This window comes from Mesoplodon mirus (assembly GCF_964341445.2).
Source record: "Mesoplodon mirus genome assembly, chromosome: 3".
Taxonomy (NCBI): Eukaryota; Metazoa; Chordata; class Mammalia; order Artiodactyla; family Ziphiidae; genus Mesoplodon; species Mesoplodon mirus.
In genome coordinates, this window is record NC_138978.1 from 29,027,252 (window position 1) to 29,046,039 (window position 18,788).

Consider the following 18,788-nt stretch of genomic DNA (forward strand, 5'->3'; position numbering starts at 1 on the left):
GCTCTTTTGTAAAATGGTTCAATCCTTAAGACACATATTTTCACTTTATTTTTTTAAATTTTATATTGGAGTATAGTTGATTAACAATGCTGTGTTAGTTTCAGGTGTACAGCACACTTTGCTGTACAGTTATACATCATATTCAGTTATACATCATATTTTCACTTTAAATAGTTTACTTTTTTTTCTGAGTATTCACTCAGGAGCAGTATTTTTATACAGAAAAGTTAAATAGAGCAACCATACATACTGGTAAAGGTTCACAGACCCAGTATCGAAAAGAAATTAAACTAAATCTGATTTTATTAAGATATAAATACATAATTTTTAAAAACTTAATACAACATGTAATATTGATACTGTATCTCTGCACCACCATGAGGCATCTCATTTTTATGATAGTAGTAAAATGCAGAGATATTATTGGAGGCTGATAGTTTCAAAGTAGAGAACAGGGATTAGAAATGTATATCATCCAGTTCCCCCCACCAATTAATCAGTTAGCAAATTTGCTTAATAGTTTACATGTGAATTTAAAGGAAAATTATGATAAAATTAAACTCTTGCAGAGTATAAGATTTAGATGACAATTATACTCCAATAAGGATGTTTAAAAAAAGAAAAAAAAAGATTTAGGTGATATATTTAATTTTTTAATTTTAGAAAAATTCCAAGTATATATAAAAGTAGAGTAGTCTAATTAACCACCATGCACCCGTTACCCAGTCCCACTCATGACCAGTCTTGTTTCATCTGTACCTCTGCCCCTGACCACTCCCATTTTTAAGCAAATCTCAAACATCATATGTTTTCATGTGTAAATATTTCAGAATGTGTCCCTAAAATATAGTCTTAGAAAAAAAACTACAATACCATTATTATCATACCTAAACAAAATTAACAAGTCCTTAATATCACTAAAAGCCAATCAATATTCACATTTCCCTGGTTGTCATGTAAATTTTAGAAAATAATTTGGTTATAGATAACATTTAAAAATAATAGGCAACCTGATTGATTTTTACTAGCACATTTTCCTGTAGCATACTAACATGAAAATACATGAAACTGTATCATATTATAAAGCTTTCTGAAAATGCTGAGGCGCTCTACCATTGACCAAGGCAGACAGAAATAACAGAGCAAAAATGGGAAATCTCTGTTGCATTTTAAAACAGCAACAAAGTTATCCTTTCTTGGGCTTTGCACTTTTGTAACTCTAGGTTATTTAAATCTAACTTCAATAATGAACAGCTGAACTTAACTGCTGTTAAATTGAGAAGGTATGCCTCCAACCACAACTAACATTTTGAATATGTGTGAGTTTTAAAACAAACGATTAAAGATCCTTGACACTTTTTACCTTTAAAAGAAAAGCAGTACAGCTGTATGAAAAGTAAGAGCAAGGGGGTTCAGACATCTAGTGTGTGTGCTTGGCTGCGGAGCCAATGGGGCGATGCTACCATCTGTGGAATTATGACTGAATGCCTGCGAGTCAGAATCCAGCCCAGGTGGAACGATTAAAAAAATTTTTTTTAAAGAAAAGTAAGAGCGGGGGGATAAACCCATGTAAATAAAACAAGAAACAAGTTACTTAAAAGCGTAAAGACCCTGGATTGTGTCTGTAGTTTTAAAATCTAGTACTACTGCTTTACTTAAATCTAGTGACTCTATGCCATTAAATAAAAACATGAGTGGGACAGTCTAAATCTACCCAGACTTTGTAAATATATCAAATCCTGAAGGTAGGGTTCTATACTTAGGATTACACTGACAATCTAGTCTTTATAAAATTTCTTCCTTCTTGTTGCCTACCTTTCCGAGATTGGACTCTCCAGACCCTTTTGGATTCTTGATATTATCAGAACGGTGATTATGAACTTTCCAGTGACTTAATCAAACTGTCTCTTGACAGATGACCTGCCCAGGATGAGGTTCAAGTGCCCGTACTGCACACATGTGGTGAAGCGGAAGGCAGACCTCAAGCGCCACCTTCGTTGTCACACAGGAGAAAGGCCCTATCCCTGTCAAGCTTGTGGGAAAAGATTTAGCCGGCTAGACCATCTAAGTAGCCATTTTCGAACAGTAAGTATATGATTTTTCATCATTTTACTTTTTAGGAAATACATGCATTTATCTGCTTTAGGATAATCTAGTTCACTGAGGAAAATCTTTTCACACAACTCTGCAATATTAAACAATTTTTCCAATTTAATGTTTTTACTTTGCACATAATGCATAATTTTATATATTTTTAAAATTTATTTATTTATTTGTTTTTTTATTTTTGGCTGTGTTGGGTCTTTCGTTGCTGCACATGGGCTTTCTCTAGTTGCGGCGAGCGGGGGCTACTCTTCTTTGCAGTGCGTGCTTCTCGTCATGGCTTCTCTTGTTGTGGAGCACGGGCTCTAGAGCGCAGGCTTAGTAGTTGTGATGCACGGGCTTAGTTGCTCCACAGCATGTGGGATCTTCCCAGGCCAGGGCTCGAACCCTTGTCCCTTGCATTGGCAGACAGATTCTTAACCACTGCGCCACCAGGGAAGCCCTATATTTTTTAAAATAGGTTTTTTTTTCTCCTCTGAAACCTTGAAGTAAGAAATATTCTTTTGAATATCCATTTCAATTCACTTAAAATCTATTATTTTTATATCCCGGTTTTTTCGAGCCAAAGACAATGTAAACTTTTAAAATGTTTAAAACTTTTTAAATGTCTATGTCAGAATCACCACTTCAGATATTCAGCATCTGCTAGTGATTCTTGAATCCTTATCTGGTAGGTTGTCAGTCTAGTTTCTGCTGTCTGACCTCTCTCCACTACAGCCTCTTTCTAGTGTCTCTCCAGTTTCTCTGGTCTCCTGAAGGAATGGAGTGAGGTGGGCAATAGAGCGACTCTCCGTCAGGGACTGGACTGTCAGCAGTCAGAAAAATCTCAGGGAATTTTCTGTTCAGTGCTCTGGTGGTTTAATAAGGTAGTGACGGGACTTCCCTGGTGGCACAGTGGTTAAGAATCCGCCTGCCAGTGCAGGGGACACGGGTTCGAGCCCTGGTCTGGGAAGATCCCACATGCCATGCCGCGGAGCAACTAAGCCACAACCACTGAGCCTGCGCTCTAGAGCCCACAAGCCACAACTACTGAAGCCCGCAGGCCTAGAGCCCATGCTCTGCAACAAGAGAAGCCACCGCAATGAAAAGCCTGTGCACCGCAGCGAAGAATAGCCCCTGCTCGCCACAACTAGAGAAAGCCCGCACACAGCAACGAGAACCCAACACAGCCAAAAATAAATAAATAAATTTAAAAAAATAAAAATAAATATGGTAGTGACATTGGAATTATTCTGCTGTTCGTCTTGCAGCAAAAATTTTTTCCAAAATTGATGTTCTATTACCCATACTTTTATTCCATTTATACAAGCTCCTTTTAATTTGGAAGGGTATTGGTCACTTGATGCATTGCTTTCTAGGTATTCATCCAACAGATATATACTGAGCACCTACTATGTGCCAGACCCTTTCCTAAGAGCTAGGTATACGGCAGTGAGCAAAACAAACTCTCTGCCTTCATTAATCTCTGAAGCTAGATTTTTAAAAATTAAAATAACCTTTTATTATTACAAAAGCAATAAGCATGCATTATAAAAACTAAGAAAATAGATAGACATAATAAGAAAATTAAAATACCATATTTTTACCACCCAGATATTACCATTCTTAACGCTTTATCATGTGCATTTATGTTTTTATAACCAAAATGATATCATACTGTATATGCTATTTTGTAACCTGCTTTTTTTTTTTTTAGATTTATTTATTTTATTCATTTATTTTTGGCTGCATTGGGTCTTCGTTGGTGCACGTGGGCTTTCTCTTGTTGCGGCAAGCGGGGGCTACTCTTCCTTGCGGTACGCAGGCTTCTCATTGCGGTGGCTTCTCTTGTTGTAGAGCACGGGCTCTAGGCATGCAGGCTTCAGTAGTTGTGGCAGATGGGCTCAGTAGTTGTGGCTCGTGGGCTCTAGAGTGCAGGATCAGTAGCTGTGGCACACGGGCTCAGTTGCTCTGCGGTATGTGGGATCTTCCCGGACCAGGGCTCGAACCCCTGTCCCCTGCATTAGCAGGCAGATTCTTAACCACTGCGCCACCAGGGAAGTCCCTGTAACCTGCTTTCTTTAGTGAATAATCTCTACCTTTCCATCTCAATAAAATTTTATGTGTTACACAGTTTAAATTTACCTATAGTTTCCTAAAATACCACTTATAGCTGGTGTATCCAAGCCAGAATCCAATCCAGAACTCACCTCATTGTTAGATCCCTTAAATATGTTTTTGAGCTAGCATAGTTCCCTACCCGCCCCTGCCGCCCCCCCACCTTTTTAAAAATAACATTGACTTACTGAAGATATTGAGCCAATTATTTTACAAAATATCCTACCTCTGGATTTCTCTGCTTGCTTCTACATGGTGTCATTTTTAGCTTGTTCTTCTATCCCCCCCTGCATTTTCCGAAAACTAGAAGTTTTATCTAAAGGCTTAATGGATTCAAGTTAAATACTTTCAACAAAGACAAAATTGTGGGTTTCCCTGGTGGCGCAGTGGTTGGGAGTCCGCCTGCCGGTGCAGGGGACGCGGGTTCGTGCCCCAGTCCGGGAGGATCCCACATGCCACGGAGCGGCTGGGCCCATGAGCCATGGCCGCTGAGCCTGTGCTCCGCAACGGGAGAGGCCACAGCAGTGAGAGGCCCGCGTACCAAAAAAAAAAAGACAAAATTGTATGTTTCATATTGTGTCACATTAGGAGACACATCATATCTGGTGGACCCATCATTCATGTTGTTACAATTGATCACTGGATTAGGGTGATGATACTATGATCCCACCATTGCATTGTAATTAGAAAGGAATCTCTGTGTAACTATTTTGGTATTCTATGACTATCCATTTCCCCATGAACTATTCATTTAATAGTATTAATACCAATTGGTAATCTCTGTCCAAATTATTAATTTTACTTGGAGTTGTGGAATGATTTACTAATATTATCCTTCCTTCTGTATTATTAGCTGGAATTCTATAAAGCTTTCCTTCATCACCTGGGGCTATTTGGTTACTTTGAAATAGGGTTCCTGCAGGAGAAGCAAGATAAATGTTTAATTATTTCCCTTTAACTACCAATTTTCAAAGTAAAGAGTGATTTAATAGTAGCCTCAAATGGTATATGAGGTTTTTCTGGCTTTGTTTTTTTAAATAGCATATGTTCTCATGAATTTTCATTGGTTCATTGTGTTTGGATCCATAATAATTATTATTTTTTTGATACTCAAAATTTCAAATTTGTGCAGTGGGGACCCTTGAAGCTGGCTCTTGTGTCCTTCTGTCACAACTCCATTAAATTTTCAGTGTCCTTTTTCTCTGGCTCCAAAAGAGCCCTAGGTGCATCTTGTACTTCCGCTGCCACAAAACTGGAATCAGCCATTTCTCAAAGGAGCTTTGGTACCTCTTAGTGGGGAATGAAATTAGAAACCAAAATTTGGACACCCAGGGTGCTCATTGTTATTAGGGCATCCTTTTTAGATTGTTTCTGAGCTAGAAGGTATATATTTTTAAAATAATGAGTTCATGATGATATTTTCAGTTTTAACATTACAGTGTTTCACTTAATTTCTTTGTCTTCATAATTGTATTGGATTTGGAGGGGGATGAACATGAATCTGTGTCAGAACTTTGTAATAAAAACAGTGCCACATATGATAACCATAATACTGATTCTATCTCAGGAGAAATAAAGGTACACTCAAATTATGTACTTTCAACATTTACTGATTAATATGTCAGTGGTTAAGCAGAAGATAATAACTGTACTGAGTGGTAGTACCATACATTTTCTTAGATATTTTACCAGACTGCTTTAGTTCTCTTGGGTTTTTTGACTATTTGTGTTTGGTGGCCCACTTTCATACCATTCTGACATTATCTAAATGAATATGCCATAAACATTAATTCAGCATATATAGTTAATTATATGTAATAATTTTTAGATTAGAATCTATAATCTATTGCTCTGACAGCTAATTGAACAAAGTTACTAACTATAATATACAATTATTCATCAATTACAACTTCTTCCCAAAGCATTTCACACATATTAACTCATTTGGTCCACACAACCTGAGCTGTATCCCTATTAGTAATAACGGAGCAGTTAGGAATAGTAATAGACTGATATGTAGCAGAACCACCATAGTGGTTGTTTATAACCAGTGTCCATTCTGATAGTCAGGCTTCTATTCTGTTTGGGTGGTGCCCATACCTTATCAGTTGTTAAATATTTTGACAGTCACCCTGGAAGCAGGTTTATAATGTTTTAAGTTACTTGCTTCAAGATAACATGGTTAGTAAATGACAAAAGCAGGACTAGAACCCAGGCTTTCCAATTCCTAGTCCAGTGTTCTTTCTATTAGATCTTTCATTAATAAAAGTGGCAATAATCCTTATATTGAAAAATATTTTTTGATAAATTTAAATTTGGGACAATATTTTTTCCTTCTCTAGTGAAATAACAAAATATTAGTATTCAAATGAAATGAGTTTTTTCCCCTGAATTAAGATATGTAAAGTCCTTAGAATAGTATATGGCAGATATTAAGTGTTTGCAATTATTTTGTATTATTCTGGGAATGTGTCCCTTGTTACCTCAGATATAAAAATATTATTGGATTAAGGGATATGTGAAATTATTAAGTATGTAATATTAATCATAAAAACATAAAAGACATTATTTAGAGAAAGCTGGTATTTAATATTTCTGTGACATTAATTTATCACCAAAACCTGTGATTTTTTTCTAATAACTAGATGTTAATTTAATACTAATGCTTGGCTTTGAACATTTTAAATTTATGAATTGGTACTTAGAATATCAAACGGTTCTGCTTTTGAAAAATCTTTTTTTATCACTATTTAAATCTCTACACAGATTCACCAGGCATGCAAACTCATCTGCAGAAAATGCAAACGCCATGTGACTGATCTAACAGGTCAAGTGGTACAGGAAGGAACCAGGCGCTACAGACTCTGTAATGAGTGCCTTGCTGAAGTTGGCATAGACAGCCTCCCCATTGATTTGGAAGCTGAACAGCATCTTATGTCCGCATCAGATGGAGATAAGGATTCCAGATGGCACTTGGGCGAAGATGAGAATAGATCATACGTGGAGATTGTAGAGGATGGGTCTGCTGATCTGGTCATACAACAGGTTGATGATAGTGAAGAAGAAGAAGAAAAGGAGATAAAGCCCAACATCAGGTAGCTGGGATGTGAACCAACAGATCTGGCATGTCTGCAACTTACACTGACTTCCCATAACTCTCTCTTTCCATGGTCAGAGTCTGGTTAACAAATTATCAGACTGACTTGAAAGTAATGACCTGATATCACTTGCATGCTTTCTGAACAGGCCATTGTATCCATTCTGAACTTTGTTGCCCTAAAATCTGTTGCTGCACTGGGAAGAAAGACCTAGCTTGAGTTGGCATGATGGATGAACAATTAATCCTCTTACTTTTATTACAGAGATACCTTTTTTTTTTTAATATTGGAAGATCTACTTAGTGAACTTTTTTCAAAGAAAATATTTTAAATAAATTCACCACAACCAAACTGTATATATGATAATTTCAAGGTGTTTCAAAAACATATAAACTACCACTATTTAATTTTCACAGGGAACCAGGTAAGAGCACATTTAAGGGTCTGGCACCCTACCTGACTAAACTGATTAGTCTATTACCTTCAGACCAAAAATAACCTATCATTATTCCAGTATCCTAAATGTTTTAGAATTATGGCAGAAAACAAACCTAAACTGTTTGAAATCGTTCATATTTGAAACTTTTGTCATTAAGTTAAAAATTACTCTTATGTAGTCAGTGTTTAAAAAGAACAAACTCTAAAATAGAAGCTGACCAGAGATTATATACAGACATCATTTTCTTAAAGCAGGAAACTAATACTGTCAAGGTAGTTTTTTGAGGATCTGTCTATATAGCTCTCTTCCTCTCTAGAGAAGAAAAGAAAACTGGCGGTTCTTACCAGTTCTTAAGATTAATTTCCTCCATTTATATACTACTATATTACTTATAAAGTGCTCTTTCACACATCTCCCCACCTAATCAGCAAGGTAAATGGTATTGTCTCTGATTTACAAATGAGGAAATTAAGGTCAGAAAGTTTAAGTGGTGGGGCTGGTGACTGGACAGGTTTTGATTTTAAACAGTCCTCTTTCAACCGTCTCTCCCTGGATAGTCCCCTGAAATGGTGAAGAAGTGAAGTCAAACCTCACCAATATGCAATAATTATAAAAAGAAGCCTATGAGAATTAGAAAGTATGAAAGAAGAGGAATTTAATCATCTTCAACAACATATAATATCTTGAACTAGAGTTATTCAAGTAGTGCTAAGTAATGTCCCTATAGTACCTATTGACATGTTTTTGTTATTTATATATAAATTTTATATCTAAAACTATTTGAACACATTATTCTCCTAAGTTCTTTAAGCAGTTTATATAATTTATATATAATTCTTCAAAACAAACTTTTCTACTAGAATACAAAATTAAGTTTTAACTCCTCCCCTATATAAATTATGAAACATTCCAAAATCACAGTCAAATTGGAGATGCATTATTTTAGTTGTAAAGATAAAATCTAAATACTAGAAGTAAAGAACTGTTCATAAAGGTCTTGGCAAGTTATCCCAATTAAGCTTGTTTTAATTTTGATAGAGGCTCCATGTATTATACTGTATTTTCAACTGCCATGACATACCTCAAGATACTTTTTATGTTATTTTCTCTTATTCTTTAATTAATGATTGCCCTTAATACCAATTTGTGGGCCAAAATGGTTAATTTCTTTAAGTTTTTTTTATAAATAGGTGAATAACCACTTTGTTTTATGGTACCTAATTCTGAGATTTTTTTCAAGATTCCCCTGATGGTAAATTTCCAATTGCTTCAAGACCAGATAGTGTGCACTGAGTTCATTGTCTCCCAACATGACCGTTCCTGAGTCAGGAGTCTTAACAATTACATTGTTCCAAATGAGGGAGGGAACACTTGTCATTCTTTAGTCTCACCAGAGGATGATAACATCTTTCAAAATTGTAATCTGATTTTTAATCATTGGAACCAATAGGAAAAATGACTGACTTGAGCTTTATTTATAGAAATGAAGTTGTGCTTGCATGTGTATACTCTAACGCACTTTAGTCTATGACCTAAATGTTCTTTGATGCTACTGTACTCTGCATGCAAACGTCAGCATGATTGTCAGCGAGGTCCACTGAACACAGTGCCACCAGCACTTGTAGAACCCTATCAGAAATAATGCTTTTCTCTTAATTGTTTATAACAAGCATCAGGCGATCCCCACAAAACAGCTATCAAATTCACCAAACTAGACAGTGCATCTGTTCTATCGTTTTAGTATCATAAAAGAACATACGTGACATGTCTCTAAGTTGTAAATAATAACTCCAGTATCATATCATATTTATCTAAGACTTTAGAGACCAATTCTTTTCTAGAGTGAAACTGTCTATTAATGGTTTCTAAGAAAACTGAATTCTTTGGCTCTTAAATATGGGAAAATATTACATAGGGGTATAATCTGTTAATATAAGCTTTATTTATGCCAAGATTTTTTTTTTTAATGTTAGGAAAATAATGGAAGTTGGTTAGACCAAAGTTTGCTCTTACAAGAATGCTGTTTTATCAGGTTCTGAACACCCTTCTAAGTCTATGGTCCTCAAGATCCGGTTGATAGGATGAAGTTTTGCAAAATAAAGCACCACTGAGTCATGCCTACTGTCTGGAGAAAGCAAAATTGACTAGGCCAGTGGTTTTAAAGAGTTTTTTTTACCCAAGAAACCCCTTCTTCAAATGAATTGTTTCACAGAGAAGTTCAACATTTAAGGAAACTCTAAAGGACAGAGCTGCTCTGGTTTAAGCTCCCTGCAAACCTTTCCCCAGACACTGCAGAGCTCAGGAGTCCAGCACTGAAAACCTTGGGCTGGATCACTTTTTGAATTCCCTTTGAGCATTACAGTCTCACTTCATTACTCCTGTTACTCCTTGCACTTATAAGCTGGTAACCATAGAGCAGCAAATCACATCTTTTCAAGGTTCCTTCTATAGTTATCATGTATCTTAAGACCTTTTTAAGAACAAATTTTTCAATATTGTATGTCTGAGTGATGAAATCAAACACAGTTACTGCTTTTATGTGGCCAAGTTACTGCTTAATGGATGAAAAGTTTAGTGTTTCAGTTACTTATGAGCTCAGAACTCAATTCGTTAAAGTTATTTTGCTGAGTCATGCTAAGATATATTGAAATTTCCATTCATATTGGTTATATATGTTTGGAGTTCTGAAATTAATACTATGGAAAAATCACTAAAAACAGTACAGCATAAGATGTGTTTAACTGGGAAGGGTGATAACAGTAGGTACTGGAGGACCAAACTTTAGATTATAAATGGAAAGTTCTAAGTTATTTTATATTAGAGTGGATCAGTATTACTATTTATCATTTATATAGCATTTTATATTTGCAAAGTATTTAATAATTTTTGTTATTCTTTACATATCTATGAAATAGGACATTTATCACATGAAAGGTAAAGAAATTGAGGCACAGAACAGTAAAGCAACCTGCCTAAGACAACCCAGTGAAACAGTGGCAAAAAATAGGAATTAGAATGATCAGATTTTCTGAATCCTAGAATATCAGCTTAAATCACTGAGGTGTGTTGTGTATTACTCTATTTTATAAGATGAGTTTATACAAATAACAGTCAATTGTTTTAAAGCTGACGTCATTGTATGTGGATAAATCCTATACAGAATAAATATTATGTAAAGGATGTGACTTTGGTTACAAGAGTTTCAATGATAAAAATTCAAGTTGTCACACAAGTGGCATTATTTAGCCAATTTTATATATTGTGAAGTATAATTAATATTTTATTTTGATACAAGAGTTTCTCAACTATTCATACCAATTGAGCCATGAATAGAACAGAAAAATGAAATCCACAGAGAATCTATAAACTTCATTTTCTAACTTATCAGCCTTCTCCCTAAAGTACCTGTGTTAATGCCAATGAAAAGTAAAATATGTTAATAAGCCACACACAGGAGAAGTCAGGGGACTCTTTTAATTTTTTTTTTTGGCTGCACTGGGTCTTCGTTGTGGCGTGTGGGCTTCTCTCTAGTTGCAGTGTGTGGGCTCTCTAGTTGTGGCATGCCAGCTCAGTAGTTGCTTAGTTGCCCCATGGCCTGTGGGATCTTAGTTCCCCGACCAGGCATCAACCCCGTGTACCCTGCAATGGAAGGCAGATTCTTAACCACTGGACCACCAGGGGAGTCCGGGACTCTTAACTTTTAAATGCAAAATATTTTGAAATGTATTTTCTTAAAAGCATGATAAACACTTTTCCCTGCCTCTTTTTATTTTCTTCACACCAGCAAAAGCCACTGGTACTTCATCATCTTTAGATAGGAAACCAGTGACCAGGGTAATGCCAGTCATCTCTTTACCTTTGGGCTTGATTAGATCATTTGCAAACATTATTAAAGACAACTTGTAAAGTATATCTAAGAACTGATTATACTTTACTTCACTCTTTTGGATTTCTAGATACACAGATCCATTATATAGTTTCTTGATTTTCCCATTGGGAAAATCTTTTAATTCCTTGTTGATATTATTTACAACTACTTAATTCTTTTATTGAGTAAATTATTTTATTCAGCCTATAAGGGAAAAAATGGAACATTTTTACCTAGATAGTAGTTCTCAACCTTGGCTGCACTTGAGAACCACTTGTGGAAATTTTAAAAATACAGATGCCTAAGTAAAGCAGAATCTCTGGCAGATGGGGCCTGGATACATTTTTTTTAATCTTTCCAGTGTTTTTTATGTGCAAAATAGGTCCCCTAGTCAAGGTTTCCCTTTGTTCTCCCCAGATAGATAGATGCTAAAGTTGGGCAGTGGAACCATTTCACCTTCCAGTCCACTGGTTTGCAACCCTATCATTAAGGAAAAAAAATTAAAATATGGTTGCCCAGTCCAAGAAAATATTAATTTTTGTGAAATTTTAAGATATTGTGTATGCCCCCTCATCTAAGCTTTTTATTAGGGTCAAATAGTATGGACACTAAATTAAAATAGCCCATTTTTACTTTGAGATGTATTTGCATTTTTATTTGATCATGGGTTGCAGTCTGGGAATAATCACACAGAGTAATAAAAGAACTATATTAGGAATATGTGACTGAAATACTATATCCTGAAATTTTGCAAGCTTTAATGTTTTCTTTGCTTTTGAAAAAGAAACCAGAACACTCTCCAAGCACTGTGAAACTTAATTGCTACACATTAGTATTCCATCAGTGAATTGAATTAAATCAGTTTTTATTCAAGTTAAATGCCATAGCAGAGAAACCAAGAAAGATGTCTTATTTAAAGAAGCCTTCAGATTAATTTGGAAAGAAAAAAAAATGTCTTTGCTTTACTTCAAGTATTGCCATTAAAATTTTTTTTTTTGGAAAATAACTTGAAACGACTTTGGCATAAAGCACCATCCTCATTCCCATAACAGGTTATGTATGCAATTCAAACATGACAAGTATATCTGTTCAGTAGTATTGTATATGCAGACACCATTGCTTAATCTCCTACCAAAAGAAAAAAATTATCCAATAAGGAAGTGGCACTTTCTTGCATAATTCAAAAAGGTTAGGGGCTTCCCTAGTGGCGCAGTGGTTGAGAGTCCGCCTGCCAATGCAGGGGACGCGCGGGTTCATGCCCCGGTCCGGGAGGATCCCACATGCCGCGGAGCGGCTGGGCCCGTGAGCCATGGCCGCTGAGCCTGTGCTCCGCAACAGGAGAGGCCACAACAGTGAGAGGCCCGCGTAACGCAAAAAAAAGAAAAAAAGAAAAAAGGTTAAACGCTGAAATACAAGATAATGTGTCTTTTGTTGCATATTTGAGTTGATTTTAAACTTTTTTTCCCCTGGAGGAAAAAAATCCACAAGGAATACAGCAGTGGAAAACGGCACCTGCACCAGACGCTCCAGTATTTGGGGGCCGTGTTAAAAAATGAAAGCCCCGTGTTTTCCCCTAAGCAGCAGCGACATCTATTCGCGCTCAAGCCGATGACCACGTGGCTTCGTCTTACTCTCAGGGAGGACTGCACCAGTGAGTGGGATTAAGGAGTAGGAACCTTTCTTTTCCTTTTCAGTCCTGTTTCCCGCACAACTACTTTTCCTGTAAAGTTATCAGAGTCCAGCAGCGAGAGCCCCGTAGAGAACCCCACAGTTCACCGTAGAGGGCCCCGACATACCAGACACCCCTAAAGCTAAATTCTGGGGGGGGGCAAGATGAATAGAAAACGCTGTTGTGTGCAGTGTGCACCCGATAAAGAGCCCCTATTTGCCGGCTCCCTACTCGATCCAAGGCCGCTGAGGTAGGCACACATGCCTCCCCATTTAAAACAGGAGGAAACTGAGGCTTGAGAACTGACCCCAAAGTCATTGAGTCCAGCCCACGCAGTGGGTTGGCTAGCGGTGCCCGAAACCGCCGCCCTACCGCCAGGGGGAGCTAGTGTGCTTTACCTCTACTCTCGGTTCCCATAGTGCAGTCCGTGGGTCACAGAGAGTCACTGCCTTGGGCGTCCCCCCCGTTCCTCCCCTCCCAATCACACAGAGTGGGGACCGCGCCCTTGGCCTCGCTGCCGCTGGAAGAGATGTACCGGATGAGAGCCTAGCTCTCCAGATTCTGTGGGCACTTCACTGATGTTTTTTAGTTTACCTGTCTTGCCTCCCTCCTCTCCTTCCTTTTTCAGGGAGTCGTAACTCTTTTAGAGAAAAATTGAGCAACAAAGGTTTTAGCCTGACAGCCAGATGAGGTAGGTACTACTGTATTATGGCAGATGAAGAAACTGAGGCTTAGAGTGGTGAAAAGACTTGGCCAAGTTCAGAAAATTTAGGAAGTTTCAAGAAGGAAACTGGAAGGAGAGGCCTTGACTCCTACCTTTAGGTAACAGACATACATATAAACATCCACATATTGGAAGATGAGGCATTTGTAGTGACTTCGGGAACCCTTGTCACATGCAAGGGAGAGAAATGAAATAAAGTCCTGGGGGAATTTTACATTCCAGCTGGAGAGACATACATATACGGCCAATGATGATGTGTGGTAGAAAGTACCAACAGCCAGAAGTACATCCATTTATTCACCCAACCAATGTCTCAATATCTATCAAGCACCCAGATTCCTAAATGGAATTCAGACAAAAAATTTGGGTGGGGAAGAGTATCACATTTATTAATTTCGTTTTTACTCAAAAATAAATACAGATAACAAAAATGGTCCTTAATGCCAACATGTAAAATAGCAATGCTATATTTAAAAGGAAAAAAAAAAAGATGATTTTGAGCTACACCTTGAATAATGGAAAGAACATCCAATTAGGAGACACAATGAAAGGAAAAGAGAAATGAATCAGTATAACTAAGGAAAACTAGCAAATAGTTGAGCACAGGGGATGGAAGTGTAAGAGGAGTTCAAGAAAACTCCAGTGTGGGCTGTGGAAGGATAAGGGCACTGTTGATAGAAACAAGGAACTCAGAATTTGGATATGAAAACACGACATTAAAGATCTCTCCCTAAGGAGCATGTCACCAGGGGGCTTTGGAATCAGGAAGAACTGGAAGCATCACTGAAACAGACCATTAAAAGATGGAAGGGGGGGTCCCTGGTGGCGCAGTGGTTGAGAATCCGCCTGCCGCTGCAAGGGACACGGGTTCGTGCCCCGGTCCGGGAAGATCCCACATGCCGCGGAGCGGCTGGGCCCGTGAGCCATGGCCGCTGAGCCTGCGCGTCCAGAACGGGATAGGCCACAACAGTGAGAGGCCCGCGTACAACAACAACAACAACAACAACAAAAAAAAAAGATGGAAGGTACAAGGTACAAATAATAACCAGAAGCCAGTTCCCTTGCTCCTTAAGGTGCTTCCAACTTCGAAGCGGAGTTGACTACACACATTAGCTGACTTAAGGAACTTTATGCAATTGTTGTAAAAAAAAAAAAAGAGAAAAAGAATCTGCACAAGAATTCAAAGGCAGGAACTGGTGAGTTGTATGGTGTGGACTTTGATGGTGGGTGGTGGTGGGTGGGCTGCAATGGTACTGAGAGAAGACTTGGAGAGGCCATGGGAACATAATGGCAGAAACAAAGTTACCCTATAATTGATTCATCTTTCTTCTCATTGTGACACACCCCCTGAATGGTTAATACTTCAAGCTGCAAGGGAATCAGGATGGGACAGTAAAATGGGAGTCCTGTAGAAGGGCACCCAGCTTGGCATAAAGGGACAGGCACAGCTTTTGAAGACAGCTGAACTCTGATATGGAAGAAAGAAAACTAGACTAACAGGAAAGATTTGGAGTAGAGAAGCAGGAAAGGAAAAAGTCTGAAGAGAAAGCAGGAGAAGCAGAAGGGAGTGGCTTTGTTTGCCCTTCTTAATAAACAAGAGACTGGCAGAATGGCACTGGCTCCAGGGTTATCCTTAGGCTGGTCACCCCCTAACCAAGCGCTGTGGCCTTTTTAAAAAATTAAAAGGTGAAAAAGTAAGGGGGCTGTTAGCATTTAATCTTGTCCCAATAATAGTACTAGCCCTCACTGAGCATTACTATGTGCCAGGCACTGTCTTTGAGTTTTATGTGTATACATTTATTTAATTCTCTCAACAACTATTGTCATGAGTTAAAATTTGGAAATTGAGGCACACGGAGATTCAGCAACATGCCCCAAAGTGGAGAGTTAGTAAGTGGTGGAACCAGGACTTGAACCCCCATGATCTGGCTCGTTTGTGCTGTTAACCACTGCACCCCCAAAATCCTCAAAATAAAACTGTTAGCACAGTAGTGTTTAAATTCCACAGTTCCAAGTATAATTCCAAAATTACTCCCTTTCTCTTCTTCTACAAAATAAGATTCTTAACTATGGTAGCAAAGCTGGGGACACCTGGTCTGTGAGTATCACTATCTCCATTTCAGAGTTGAAGAAACCCAGCCTCAGAGTTTCAAGAAATTTCGCAAAGTCATATAGCTAGTGAGTGACATGGTCAGGATGTGAATCCATGACTCTAATGTACTTAAAGTTTGTATTTGGAAGTAATTTAAAAAACACACACAGTTGTGTATTTATTTGGCAATGGGAAAAAATAATATAAATCCACTATTTTCTATTGTCTTGTCCTGATACGAGATATTTCTATAGTCAAAATGTTTTTGCTAAATAACATTAGCTTTTGAACTTTTAGAGTATGTGTCAGAGAAAATGAGACAGCCATTGTCAATCATCTATTTTTGAGTTGCACCTTACAAATATCACCCAAATGTGAAGTGTTTCCTTATATATAAAACTTGAGGGCTTCCCTGGTGGCGCAGTGGTTAAGAATCCGCCTGCCAATGCAGGGGACACAGGTTCGAGCCCTGGTCTGGGAAGATCCCACATGCTGCAGAACTAAGCCGGGGCGCTACAACTACTGAGGCTGCGCTCTAGGGCCCGCAAGCCACAGGTACTGAGCCTATGCACCACAACTACTGAAGCCTGCGCGCCTAGAGCCCACGCTCCACAACAAGATAAGCCACCGCAATGAGAAGCCCGTCAACACAACTAGAGAAAGCCCGCGCACAGCAACGAAGACCCAACGCAGCCAAAAATAAAAAAAATAAAACTTGAGTAATGACAGCTGTTGTGCTAACTTGGATCAAAAGAACAACAGAACATAAATGTGATTTGTTATATATTAAGATATTGTATAAATACAATGAACAGAGTCCTAAGTCCCAAATCTGCCTCTTCTAGCCACTAGGTTTTAGGTGTCACTAATCCCTTTATTTGTAAAATGTAGGACAACTGTACTACATATAGAATTGTTAGAAGGACAAATGGGTAATATACAGAAAGCATCTGGGAAAATGTTTTGTACAGAGGAGACCTGGATATGTGTTTATGACAAAATTAATATGTTGGCCCTAAGACTACTTTCTTGCATGTCCAGAATTCAACATTAATTGTTCATTTTACAGGCAACAGAACAAAAAAGTACAGAGCATGTTATATGGGAAAAAACATTGATAAATTACTACAATCACTAAATTCTGAGGAAGTTTGCTCTGGAAGGAGCTTTTGGAAGCTATCTTTTCCAATTTCCTGTCCCCCCCTCCCACCCCCTGGTTTTTGTAGATGAAGAAACTACATTCTCAGTCTCAATCTGGAATTCCCCAAACCTTCTGAAGCTGACTTCAGGAAGGGGCAGAACTGTAGTCCACTTGGGGCGCTTCCCCCACTTTGAGGAGGGTATAAACTGTACTTTTTCCACCACTTCTTCTTGAACATTCTCTTCCAAAGCCCAAGTGGTAATAGCAAGGTGGAAAGAGAACTAGCAAAGGTGGCTGTAAGGACACACATAACCACTTAGCCTTCTTGGAGAAGCACCAGTGAGAAAGAGTCATCACATCACTACTGTTACTTTCCTGAAAAGTCACTGCCATCATGTAACACAGCCCTGTACCCATGACAATGACTGTCTGATTAGTGAGCAGACCTGGATGGTGTGATTTGGACCTTTTAGGCTAAACTGTTCCAGTAAGATACCTTCTTTTTCTCAGCTCAGTTGTTTAAGATATTACTAGATCACAGAAACTTAGAACTGGAAAGGAATTGAGGAATCACTAATACACACCTATAATACATAGATGAGGAAGTAGGTCCAAGGTCAAAGAGTAGTAGAGCAAAGGCCACGAACTGAGGCTTGTGGCTTGGGATTCTTATGTTCTTATAGATATGCTCAAGGAGCTGACCTGCAGTCTCTGCCTAAGAGTCTGACGTAGCTCTAAGATGCTTAATCCACTGACCACTAAGTAGTAACTGACCGTCTATTATGTGCCACCTAGGAGCTTTCCTTCTATTCAGAGGTATAAGACTAGTGAACATTAAACAATTATAAAATTGAATAAGCCTGTAAATCTTTAAAGCTAACTGGAGAAGCATAGTTCAGAGACCCTTGAAGGCTGAATGGTAAGGGAGGCATTGTGGAAATGTGATTTGAGCTGGGTTTTTAAAATTTATTTATTTTTGGCCACTCTGCGAGGCTTGTGGGATCTTAGTTTCCCTACCAGGGATTGAACCCAGGCCCACAGCAGTGAAAGCACCAAGTTCTAACCACTGGACTGCCAGGGAATTCCCTGAGCTTGGTTTTAAAGCGGAGCTGCAGACTAGCAACCTATGGACCAGATTCAGCCCACACACAACCTGTCTGTACTTCATTGTGATGACCCACAATGGTTTGGGTTTCTTTACAAAAACTTGGGAGGTTTTACATAAAAATCCCACTCTCTGGGGTTTTATGAAAAACTGCCACCCTAGGCTTGTATTCCCATTAGCAATGAGGGCTGGAGCTGAGAGGCAGCTGCCCGCTCGGCCCCTGCGTAAACCCTCAGTTCAACACCCGCAGCCCTCCCATTACCTGCCTGACTCCTTGGGCAGCGGATTTGCTACCCGACATTTTCAGAAATGAGAACGGCAGCCCAGAAGACAGACAGAAGTGAAGATGGGTGGGTACGTTATGGGGAAGGAGAATTAGCTCTGCAACGGGGGAAATCTGTTCCTTAGGGAAAGACACATACTTGAAACTAGCAGAAGAATCTGGTGAGAGC

General features: G+C 38.5%; 1 protein-coding gene across 3 annotated transcripts in view; it reads left to right on the forward strand.

The window, feature by feature from the left end:
• The window catches only part of ZBTB8A (zinc finger and BTB domain containing 8A), a 50,965-nt gene extending 42,495 nt beyond the window's left edge, over positions 1-8,470 (forward strand). For all 3 annotated transcript variants that reach the window (XM_082611903.1, XM_082611902.1, XM_082611904.1), the window contains 2 exons: positions 1,916-2,085; positions 6,967-8,470. In XM_082611903.1, the coding sequence (XP_082468029.1) occupies positions 1,916-2,085; positions 6,967-7,299 (503 nt within the window). In that variant the 3' untranslated portion in view covers positions 7,300-8,470. The remainder of the gene's footprint in view (positions 1-1,915; positions 2,086-6,966) is intronic.
• Positions 8,471-18,788: the final 10,318 nt, after the last annotated feature.